At 36.3% G+C, this 12,726-nt stretch overlaps 1 protein-coding gene across 2 annotated transcripts in view; it reads left to right on the forward strand.

Moving 5' to 3' along the window:
• PCYT1A (phosphate cytidylyltransferase 1A, choline) overlaps positions 1-12,726 on the forward strand; it is a 94,452-nt gene that overhangs the window by 52,849 nt on the left and 28,877 nt on the right. For both annotated transcript variants that reach the window (XM_044670010.1, XM_044670012.1), the window contains one exon: positions 6,871-6,991. In XM_044670010.1, coding sequence (XP_044525945.1) covers positions 6,871-6,991 — 121 coding nt within the window. The remainder of the gene's footprint in view (positions 1-6,870; positions 6,992-12,726) is intronic.

Here is a 12,726-nt window from a genome sequence, read left to right on the forward strand (position 1 = left end):
TCCCTCCCCCTTCTCCCCTCCCTTTTTTTGTTCTCCCCACTCCCCTGCTCCCCTTGGTTTATCCCTTCTAACTTCCTCAGAAGAGTAAGATAAGAGTTTTATTTCCCAATGGATAGTATAGCTACTCTTCCCTCTCCGGGTTGATTACACTGAGAGTAAGGTTTGATTATTACCTCTTTATGCTCTCTTCCTCTCCTTCTTATAATAGTATTTGTCCCCTCTCTCTCCCATGCCCTCTTTGTGTGTAATAGAATATTCTATTTTCTTATTCGCTCAAGTTTCTCTTGGTGTCCCATGCTATTCTCCCCCTCTTTCCCATCCCCCATGCCATCTTAGATTATTTAGTGTTCCACCCTCACCCTGTTATTTATTCTTCTGATTACTATAATAGTGAATATTATAATAGTGAATAGAGTTCACTACAGCAAATTAAACATAACATTTCTCTACAAAGGAATACAGATAATTAGATCTCACTGAGGCCCTTAAAAAGGCAAATTTAAAAATTATAAGTTTTCTTTCTTTCCCCTCTGTATCTTATTTACCTTTTCAGGTTTCTCTCAATTTTTGTGGTTGGATATCAAACTTTCCATTTAGCCCCGGTCTTTTCTGTGCAAATACCTGGAATTCTTCAATTTTGTTGAATGCCCATACTTTCCCTTGGAAATATATAGTCAATTTTGATGGGTAGTTGATCCGTGGTTGCAGGCCCAGCTCTCTTGCCTTTCTGAATATTGTATTCCACGCCTTGCGATCTTTTAGCGTGGAGGCTGCCAGATCCTGTGTGATCCTGATTGGTGCTCCTTGATATTTGAATTGTTTCTTTCTGGCTTCTTGTAAGATTTTTTCTTTTGCTTGGAAACTCTTGAATTTTGCAATGATGTTTCTTGGTGTTTTCCTTTCTTGATCGAATGCCGCAGGTGTTCTATGAATCCTTTCAATGTCTTTATTGCCCTCTTGTTGTAGGACTTCAGGGCAATTTTGCTGAATTATTTCTGTTAGTATAGAGTCCAGGTTTTTATTAATTTCTGGTTTTTCTGGAAGACCAATTATTCTCAAATTGTCTCTTCTAGACCGGTTTTCTTGGTCTGTCACTCTCTCATTGAGATATTTCATGTTTCCTTCTATTTTTTCAGTCTTTTGGCTTTGTTTTATTTGTTCTTGTTGTCTTGAGAGATCATTAGTTTCTACTTGCTCAATTCTAGCCTTTAGGGATTGATTTTCGGCTATAATCTTTTGGTTTTCGGCCATAATCTTCTGGTAATCGGCCATAATCTTTTGGTTTTCGGCCATAATCTTCTTGTTTTCGGCCATAATCTTCTGGTATTCCTTTTCAATCTGGTCATTTCTTGTGTTCAATTTGCTTATCAGTTCATTTGGTTTCTGAGCCTCGCTTTCCAGTTGCAAGATTCTACCTTTTAAGCTGTTATTTTCTTGGCAGATCTCTTCCATTTTCCTCAGAATCTCAGTTTTGAACTCTTCCATAGCTTGTGAGGAGTTTTCCTTATTTGGGGAGGGTCTGGATGGTTGTTTGTTCTCCTCCTCTGTTTGCTCAGTTGTCTGGATTTTCTCTGTGTAGAAGCTGTCGAGTGTTAAAGACTTCTTTTTTTTGTTATTATTCTTTCTCTTCTGAATTTCCTGTAACTGATTAGCCATCATTAGCCCAGCAGCTTCTCAGGTTTATCCTCGCTCTCAGTGTCTGTCCGCGGTCTATTGGCTCCTGAGGTCTGAGTTCTAGTTTTTTCCAAGGTCAAGCCCCCTGGTGGATTCCCTTGCTTGATCCTCTGCAGGAGGCTCCTTTACAAGTCTCAGGGAGCTACTTCCACAGTCGTATACCCGTCTGCACTGGTTCCCCACTTAGGCTTTAGTTCCTGGCTGTGTTTACCTCCACCCACGCCTCTGCTCAGCGGGCGCGCGCCCAGCGTCCACTCTCTGCTCCCGCGCGCTCAGATTTCGCGTGCGTTCTTGACTTAATGGGGTCCTAAGTCTTGCTGCTCTCAGGAACAGGTCCCGGAGCTGCCAATGACTTGATGGGTGCCCCAAACTTGCTCTATTTTTTTTTAGCTGGGTTCGGAGCTATAGGTGAGTGTGGAGGGGGTGGGGGTGGGGCGGTTGCTCAGCTCGCGATTGAGTGAGTGAGAGCCCTTTTTAGCCTGGAACTGTCTCGATTCCACGTACCTTCCACGCTGTGCCCTGTTGTGGGGTTCCTCCGTTCGTCTGGACTTGTTTTTATGTCCCCTTGAGGAGTTTTGTGTGTTTCGGTCAGGAGAGGTTAAGAGCTGCTTCTTACTCTGCCGCCATCTTAACCCGGACTCTCCTCCAGACTATCTTTTATTTTGTCAGCCCACACTAGTAGTATTTTAGGCTTTGGATAAAAGGAATCTTTTCATCTTTCCCAGGTGTTGGTCTAGCTCAGCCAATTAAACAGTAGTCATTTATCAGATGCCTGTGTCAGGTACTCTGATAAACACTGGTGACACTAAATGGAAAAATGAAATAGGTTTTGCTTTCAAGGAGCTTGGATTCTAAGTGGGTAGACCACATGTGTATATAAATACAGAATGAATATAAAATAAATAAAAGATTGTTAAATACATGATAGTGAGGGAAGAAGATACTAGCAATTGAGGGGATTATAGTACGGACATATAACATGCTTCAAGGAATATGTTATTAAAAGGGCCAAACTGCTTTCTCCTTCTGAGAAAGTTCTATTAAAAGGGCTCAAGAGTTTACCAAAGGCTTAGTTTTGGAAGTTTCTGTACTTAGGAAGTTCTGTAACAAGTCAAATTTACTAGATATGGAGCCTTAAAAACTCCCTTTCTACTGTTGAAGGGAAAAGACTTTTTAAAAATACATAGCTTTCATCTTCTTTGTCTCCCCTCCCCCAGTTTGATATTGTCAGTTCCAAAGAAGTGTCTGAGGACAGATTTGAGCCCAAGTCTTCCCAATACTAGTCCTGGCTCTCTATCCACTGAGCTACCTTGCCACTCCATATAACTTATAAATTCAGGTTCTAAGTTTAGTTAGAAAGATTTTGGAAGGAAAGAGAATTACCCTTTTGTTGTTTAAGCTGAAAATATAAAAAATTCTAGTTACAACACAAATATGATTTTGATACTTTTTGATTTTGATACAAATTTGATATTTTGAAGAGCAAAGTCAGAAAGAAAACTATGGACCAATATCTCTAATGAATATTGACACAAAAATTTTAAGTAAAATACTAGCAAGGAAATTGGACCAATATCTCACAAAGATCATATACTATGACCGGGTGGGATTTATACCAGGCGTACAGGTCTGGTTCAGTATTAGGAAAACTATCAGCATAATTGACCATATAGATAACAAAACAACAACAAAAAAAACCATATGATTGTCTTTATGTGGAAAAAAGTTTTGCCAAAATACAACACTAATTCCTATTTAAAACACTTGAAAGCATTCATATAAATGGAATTTTCCTTAAAATGATGAGTGGTATGTATCTAAACTATGAGCAAACATTATCTATGATGAGAATATGCTAGAAGCCTTCCCAGTAAGATCAGAAATGAAGCAAGGATATCCCATATTACCACCATTGTTCAATATTATACTAGAAATGCTAGCTTTAGCATTAAGAAAAAAAATGGACATAATTAGAATTGGCAATGAGGAAACAAGACTATCACTCACTGCAGGTCATATGATGATATACTTAGAGAATCCTAGTCAACTAAAAAACTATTGGAATCAACAGCTGTAGCAAAGTTGCAGGACATAAAATAAACATATAAATCATCAACATTTCTGTATATTATCAACAAAGTCCATCAGGAAGAGACAGAGAAATTCCATTGAAAATAAGTATAGGCATTATAAAATACTTGGGAATCTATGTGCCAAGGCAAACTCAGGAACTATATGAATACCATTACAAAACACTTTTCACACAAATGCAGGGCAGCTAGGTTGTACGGTGGATAGAGTAATGGATCTGGAATCAGGAAGATTAATCTTTTTGAGTTCAATCTTACCTCAGACACTAGTTGTGTGACTCTTGGCAAGTAACTTAACCCTGTTTACTTTAGTTTCCTAATCTGTCAAATGAGTTGGAGAAGGAAATGGCAAACTACTCTATCTTTGTCAGAAAAACCTCAGTGAGATCAGAAGAATCATGTGATTGAAAATTACTGAACAACTTTTACACAATAAATTCAGAGCTAAACTGTTGGAGACTTAATTGTTTATGGATAGACTGAGTCAACATAATAAAGAAATTTTTAGGAAATTAGAGAAAAATAATAATTCATTTGGAAGAAGGAAAGGTCAGGAATATCAAAAGAAAAAAAAACATGAAGGAAAGTGGCCTCACAGTACCAGATCTAAAACTATATTACAAAGTGGTAATCATCAAAACAATCTGGTATTGGCTAAGTAATAGAGTTGGGGGATCAATGGAATAGATCAGGTATACAATACACAATAGTAAATGACTATAATAATTTGATGTTTGACAAACTCAAAGATCTAAGCTTTGGGGGGCAAGAACTCATTATTTGACAAAAGTTATTGGCAAAACTGGAAAGCAGTTTGGCAGAAACTAGGTATAGACCAACATCTGTCTCTGAGATAAGGTCAAGATGAGTTCATGATTTTAAACATAAAGGATGATACAATACATGTAAGTTAGGAGAGCATGGAAAATTTTACTTGTTAGATCTATGGAAAAGGGAAGAATTTATGACCAAACAAGAGATAGAGAACATTATGGGATATACAATAGACAACTTTGACCACAATAAATTAAGTATATTTTGCACAAACAAAACAAATGTGGCCAAGGTTAGAAAGAAAACAGGAAACTGCTGAAAAAAATTTTTATAGCAAATTTCTCTGACAAGGACAGAACTGAATCAAATTTATAAGACTATAAGTCATTTCCCAGTAAATAAATGGTCAGAAAATATGAACCTGTCTGTTACTCAGCCTTGACTCATGAAAACTCTAGGCATGAAGAGTTAGAACACATTTTTGTAAAAATTGGCTACTTGCTGCTACTTGGATTTGGTTAAGACATATTCCTTAGGGAAGATTTGTTATTGGCAATCTGACATTTTTTATCAGGTATTTAGTAATAATAATAATAGCAAGGATTTATATAGTGCTTACTATGTGCTGGGCACTGTGTTAAGTGCTTTACAATTATCTCATTAATGTACCATTGCTTTGAGAAGACAGGCAAATAACTGAATAAGAAAATGAATCATTTCCCTTTCTTGAGAGGCAGTGTGGAATAATATATAGATAGAACTGATCTTGGAGTCAGGAAAATCTGGATTTAGATCTTACCTCTGATATTAATTGTGTGACCCTAGGAAAATCATTTAACATCTCTGAGCCTCGTTTTCCTCATCTGTAAAACGAAGGTGTCTGACTTGATTACCTTTAAGCCCTCTCCTGGTGCCCCTGAATTTGTGGGCATTTAGAATCCTTTTATGTTAAAGAATTTGTGCTCTATTATCTGGCTAGCTGGTATTAATGAGAGTGTCAGTTTTTCAAACAGAAAAACATTTAATCAGGACACAAATTAGCCTTAATTAACCCTTAGTAAGGATTACTTAATTTTAAAACTCAGAATCAGCTGCTAAGAGAAGTATGTCAAAGGTAAATTTCACCTGTTCATGGTCTTGCCTGGCCCATACAACCTTTGATAATTGTGGTATAGGTTGCTGATTCATTCATGCTGATTCATGGGTTCTGAGGCCACCTTCTCTTTTGCCTGTAGCTAGCCCAGTATAGTTGTGTCACAATAAGCATGGCTTTTGTTTTGGTAGCCCAGGGAATGCCCAGAATGAGCAGGAACAGTTTAGACTTAAGTGAGAAAGGGGAGAATCTAGGGAATACATGTAGAATAGTGTCGTCAGTAAGAGAAAAATATATGGGGACAGAAGTTGTTACCACAAATGTATATTTTTTTATTGTCCATAGCACCTACCATTGTTCTATATCCATCACGGAAACTCAGTGAATCCTTGTTGAAGCGGGGGGATAGAGATGTGTGGATCTACATATATTACAGGGAACCTATACTACTAGTCAGTAGTTAATACAACATTGATAATTTTATTTCTTTCTCTTGAAAATGTAAGTTTATTCTTTCATAATAGAATCTTTCTCTTTTTTGATTCCTGTTTTTTAGATTAGCTTTTGTTATGTGAGGCTTTGTTTCAATCCCCTCTTAAATTATCAAGTCCTAGATTAAAGAAATTATTTACAATTTACTTTACCTTTGCTTCAGAGTATTTCTTCACTATCAGTAATGGAGGGGGGAGGATTCTCAGGACATAAAAATTGAATTAGAGTGGGACTAGATTGCAAATGTCTCAGTTTGCTCTTATCCTTTGAAGGTTGGGTGGGCTGGGGCCTTTCTACACCAGATCAATCTCTCCAAGCTTCTCTTCAACCTCCCATACCTCCAGAGTTTTCCTTTCATAGAAATGAGCAACAGTAGAGCTTATGTAATTTTTCTTTTAAGCCAAAGAATTCTAGTCTTTTGACCTGCAGTGATTGTAAATTCAGTGTTTTTACAAGAATGCTTTTGACCTATAATACATAGTATATATTCTGCATACAAATAGTGTTGAAGAGAGCGGGAAGGAATTAAAGGGGTGACTACCTTTTCAGGGGCATCATTCACTATTTCTGTCAGATACTGTGCCTTATTAAGTATTACAGTTTCTACCAAATGAAACTGGCATATTTTGTAGAAAGGAACACATTAGAGTTAATCATTTGCTGGGTATACTTAATGTTATCCCTTAAATATTAGCTTGCTTTTTCTTCCCCAATAAGAAGGAAATCTTTTTCCTTTTCTGTGTCCAGGTTAGACAAAAAAGATGAACAGAGTTCAACCAAGTTGAATTCAAGGAAGAGGAGGAGAGAATCAAGTGGATCCAATGGGTCAGCAGAAGAGGTCATTGCCAAAGTATCTCGCAACTCGTTTGTAAGTAAATAAAAGGATTTTATAATTTGACATTTCTTACCTTCAGGATGAATTGAAACAGCATGAATGAAATAATAGTTGCATAATCTCTTAAGTAATAAGAAGATTGCTTATCCACACAGTTGTTGGAAGGCTTGTTCTGTATATGCTAGTGTAGTATAACCCACAATTTAGTTGAGCTGCTTCAAAAGTGCAAAGGAAGGAATGTTGGAAAAGTTTGGGGGTGTTAGGAACATATCTTGGTCCAATAGCAAACACCTGTTAATGAAATGGGTTCTAATATCTAATCTAATAACAACATATCTAACATTTAGGGTTTTTCTCCTAACCCCAGATACCTTAGTGAATTCAATTCTTATACCTAAATTCCTTTCCCTTTTACTGCAAAAATAGAATCATAGCTCTAATTTGTTGCTTCTTACCCCCAAACCATCTTTCATTCATACTTCAAGTGTGTCTCACATGGGAAACTACACCCAAGACTATTCCCAAGCTTCCTATGCTACCTTATGTCTGTAAGATTTCATCCATCCTTTTTCCAGAAAGACAATCAAAAGAGCCCTCACAGTGGTTGAAGTTATCAGTACTTTTTTATTTTCCCATTTTTATTTGTGCTTCACTTACATAGAACTGGTCCCCTTTAGAGAGGTATATCATGAGTACTGATTTTTGATCTACAATTGAAAAGTCAAGCTAATACCTTGAAATTAAAAAGTGCATTAGAAGTCTAGTAAATGAATATTAAAATTATTTAAGCTGGGGGTAGCTGGGTAGCTCAGTGGATTGAGAGCCAGGCCTAGAGACAGGAGGTCCTAGGTTCAAATCTGGCCTCAGACACTTCCCAGCCATGTGACCCGAGCAAGTCATTTGAACCCCCATTGCCTACCCTTACCAGTCTTCTGCCTTGGACCCAATGCACAGTATTAACTCCAAGACCTTAGAAGGTAAGGGTTTAAAAAAAAATTTATTTAATCTATTGCTGTCCAAAATAGAGCTTAGACAAACCAATCCCCAATTGACAAATGGTCAAGGGATATGAATGAGGCAGTTCTCAGAGGAAGAAATCAAAGCTGTCAATAATTATATGAAAAAATGTTCTAAATTTCTCTTGATTAGAGAAATGTACAATTCAAATACCACCAGATTGGCCACTATGACAGTAAAGGAAAACAAATATTGGAGAGGATGTGGCAAAATTGGGACACTAATGCATTTCTGGTGGAGTTGTGAATTGACTCAACTATTCTGGAAGGCAATTTGGGATTATGCCCAAATAGTTTTAAAAGAATGCATGCCTTTTGATCCAGCAATACCACTACTAATTCTGTATCCCAAAGAAATTTTTTTAAAAATGGAGATGGACCTGTTTGTACAAAAATATTTATAGCTGTTCTTCTTGTGGTAGCAAAAATTGGAAATTGAAGGGATGTCCCTCAGTTAGGGAATGGTTGAACAAATTGTGGTATATGATGGTGATGGAATACTATTGTCCTATAAGAAATGAGGTAACAGTTGATTTCTGTAAGAACTGGAAGGACCTATATGAACTGATGTGTAGTGAAATAAGTAGAACCAGGAAAACATTTTGTACAGTAACTGAAACATTGTGGGGTGATCAAATGTAATAGACTTTGCTGCTAATAACAATACAGTGATCCAGGACAATTCTGAGGGACTTATGAAAAGAATGATATTCCTATCTAGGGAGAGAACTGTTGGAGTAGAAATCCAGAAGAAAACATTATTTATCACTTGTTTATTTGGGGTTTTGGTTTTAAAAGGATACTCGGTTACAAAAATGAACAATATGGAAATAGATTTTGAGTGATAATACATGGAAAACCTAGTGGAACTGCTTGTCAGTTATGGGAGAGGGGAGTGAGACAACATGAATCATGTAACCTTGGAAAACTTATGTGTAGATTTGTTACTGGAATAAAATAAAGAAAATGAAAATGAAAAAATAATTAAAAAACTAAACAAAATAGAAATTTAGAGAGGGAGGGTTACAGGAAGACTTTTTTTTTTTTTTTTTGGCCACAGGTTACAATATAGTTTATAGTATAAATATTTTTTGTTGGTGATGATGGCAAAACTGAAGATTACATGAATGGATTTTCCCTCTCTGTTCTTTTCTGGTGTTTAGCATTTGTTGTAATTTTGAAAGGAAAAAGGAATTCTGGATTATATTTTTTTGGTACAGAATTGATGTTAGTGTGGGAAAATAGCAAACCCTTAGGAAACAGAAAAACAGAAACTCTTGGAATCATGATTATAGATTTAGTACTGGAAGAGAATGTAGAGGTCAGAGTCCAAATCTATTATTTTGCAGAATAAGAAACTGAAGGTAGAGACACATAGTGACTTATTCTTAGCATCACTTAGCTAGTGTGTCTGAGATAGGATTTGAATTTAGGTCTTCCAAACCTGGCATTGTCTACTATGCCACTCAAGTGTTCATAGGTTAAAAAAAGAACTAAGGGTATCGGATGGGACAGTATTATGCCCATTCTGGACTTGCAGGTCCATATGAAGTTAATTCTGGTGCTGAAGAAAGAGCCTACACGATAGAGCAGAGGTTTTCTCTGGAGTTGTTTGGTTAAAAAGACACAAACCAAAAAGGTATTTCTACTTTTTTCACTTGTAAATACAAAAACAAATTTGTTATTCCTGTGATTGAATCTCTTCTATAGCATGTTGAAAAAGCAAACAAACCCAAGACTAAAGTAAATTAAATCTTATAAATAAACAAAAAAAATTGTATATAAGTCCTTTATCTGGGTTGTAAATTGTTAGTCATTTGAGACTGATGGTTTTATTACTTGACAAGGCAGCAAAAATTAATTATTTTGAAATTATTTCTATTTATTCTTGTACTAAAGACTTATTCTGATGCTTTAATTCAGATATGAAAATAAGAATTCTTAAAAAGGCTGTACCATTGTAGCATATGCCCTAGTGAGCATGGTGATGGATTTATGGGCCCAATTTGAAATAGCCCAATTAAATTTGGAGGGACTTATCACCAGAAGGTTGACCACTAATGATCTCCAGAAGATTGATCACCAATGATATTGAATGTTTCTGACTATAGCAACTCAAGAAACTTCAGACATGTGGAGGGGATATGATCTTAGTCTTTGGAGGGTAGTACCTACTTAATTAATCTTTTCAAGTATTGAAGTGTAAGTTAATGTAATAATTGGAATCATTGTGAGCTCCATTGTTACCTATTCTATTTTTTTTCCTGACTCATTTGCCTCTAGTTATTTATATAATTCATATGACTTTCCCCTTGTGTTTTGGGGAAAAAAACTGAAACTCTCAGTCTCTTGTCATGGTGTAATCTCCATAAGGCAGTGTTAAAAGAAAGGTAATCTATATTTTCTGGGGCAAATAAATGAATAATTTTCCTTCCATATACTACCAACAGACCATACAGTCAAAGACCAACCACTGTCTCCCTTCTACTTTACCTGCTGCCTGTACATATTAAAATTAGGCTACCATTGTAGGATACAAACTTAATTTCTGATGAATGAAAATGTTATACAGTGGTATTTCCTGGATGCTCTGTTCCCTGAATAAGTCAAGTGCCCTTTCCATAGCCAGGAAGTTAAATGTTTTCCCTCTTCATGTTAATGAGCCTAAGATTGCCAGTTACAGCCCAGTGAAGATCATCCTTTAAACTAGAGGTTCTTAACTTGGGGTCAGTGAACTTGTTTTTTTGTGAAAGATTTTGACAACTATATTTCAGTGTAATTGGTTTCTTTGTAATCTTATGTATTTTATTTTATGCATTTAAAAACATCTGAGGAGTCAGGCTTCACTATACTGCTAAAGGGGAACACTACACACAAAAAAGGTAAAGAACCCCTGCTTTCAACCATAAGCAGCATTGGCTGTTGAGATTTGCTCCTAAAAAGCAATGAATAGAAACTTTTGGCTCTAGAGAGAGACATTCAGCAAGGAAAGGAATAGGCGAATGAGGTCTCAGTTTTTCGACTTATTTTACTACTAGGATTGTGAAGTCTTTCCAATACATGTACAATATTACGTTAAGATTCTTGGTTAGTTGAATGTAATTCCACCCAACTTCTAAAGGAAATTCTCAGACTCAAGTCATTGTGTGACTTCCCCTCTCCTGCTAAGTTCTTATCACACTACTTTTGAAGGGCTATGTGCTGTTAAGGAAGAACACAAGGAAATAGACACAATAACTGGGAAAAGAGAGAAATGGTGTTCATAGTATGGAGGTAACAGATGGGCAAACTTCTTAAGTTTTCTGAGCATCTGTTTCCTCATTTGTCAAAATAAGAAAATTAGACTAAATGACCTATGGTATATTGTAGCTCTAAATACATAATTTTATGACTAGATCATTTCTAAGATTCCTTCCTTACAAGTCTAACTTTCTGAAGTTCTCTAGTCTTGAACTATCTTCTGGGAAGACTTCTAAACTTATTCTACCAATTAGTACTTTAGGAATGTGAAATTTGTATCAAATAAGTTTTCAAAGGCATGAGGTTTCTGGGGTGAACCCTTAGAGGGCAACTTATTCTGTTATATAAAATTTAGGTTGTTTTTGTTGCTAGCTATACACTTGCAGAGCCTATTCTTATTGGAAGGGAAGAAAGAGGAATAAGTACTTCTATAGTGCCTGCTATATAACAACACTGTGAGATAGGGACTGTTCTTATTTTACAGTTGAGGAAACGGAGGCAAACCAAGGTTAAGTGACTTCTCCAGGGTCACACATCTAGTGTCTGAGGCCAGATTTGAACTGGGATCTTTCTGACCCATTATCTATTGTGCCACCTTTGATGCTTTTGATATGTTAAGTGAAGAGTGTTCCTTTCTTCCTTTCAAAACCCTTACCACCTTACCTTTACTCAGTATCAGTTCTACTACAGAAGATCAGAAAGGGCTAGGCAATTGGGGTTAAAGTGACTTGCCCAGAGTCACATAGTTAAAGAGTGTCTGAGGCCAGATTTGAACTTAGGACCTCCCATCTCTAGGCCTGACTCTATCCATTGAGCTATCTAGATGCCTCTCAGTTTGTTTTCAATGTCTTCTCTTCCTTGCTCTGGTATTCAATAAACTGGCTTATAGCACAGTCATTCCTTTACTGGTATTTCTGAACTAAGAAGTATAGAAACACCTTATTGATGGCCAGAGTCAGAAAAGACAAAGTCTGTAAACTGAGAGTTTGGTCAGAATGGAAATGTTATCTGTATTTCCTTTCATTATAAGGGCTAGTGGTTAAAAAAAAAACAACAGAACAAGAGATATGTTAATGGTCTTATTTTAGAGATTCAGATGCTAAGAAATATATAATTGTGTAGATAGCAGGATTTGGGGAGTAGAGTAAGCAGTTAGGGAGTCCATTGATTATTAGTATGTCAAATGTTGTTTTGGTACTTTATCCAGGTACTCAACATAAGCTTTGTTTAAAATTTTGTTGGCTTGCCAGTGCTAGTAACATTGGCATTTTCTTTCAGTAATTTTCATGGTGTGAATGAACCTATTTGAAGTTTGTCTCAGATTTTTTTCTATTCTACCCCTTTTCTTAATCAAAATTATTTCCAAGGGTCAACTGTGAAGGCTGTAGTGAAGCATATGAGAAATGGCACATTTTCCCTTCATTTAGTCTAGACTTCTTTGAGTGCAACATAATTAGAAACCTTTAAGAAACCAAGGTGGTGTTGAACCACAAAATAAAGATATGTTATAAA

Source organism: Gracilinanus agilis, chromosome 3 (genome assembly GCF_016433145.1).
Source record: "Gracilinanus agilis isolate LMUSP501 chromosome 3, AgileGrace, whole genome shotgun sequence".
Classification (NCBI taxonomy): Eukaryota; Metazoa; Chordata; class Mammalia; order Didelphimorphia; family Didelphidae; genus Gracilinanus; species Gracilinanus agilis.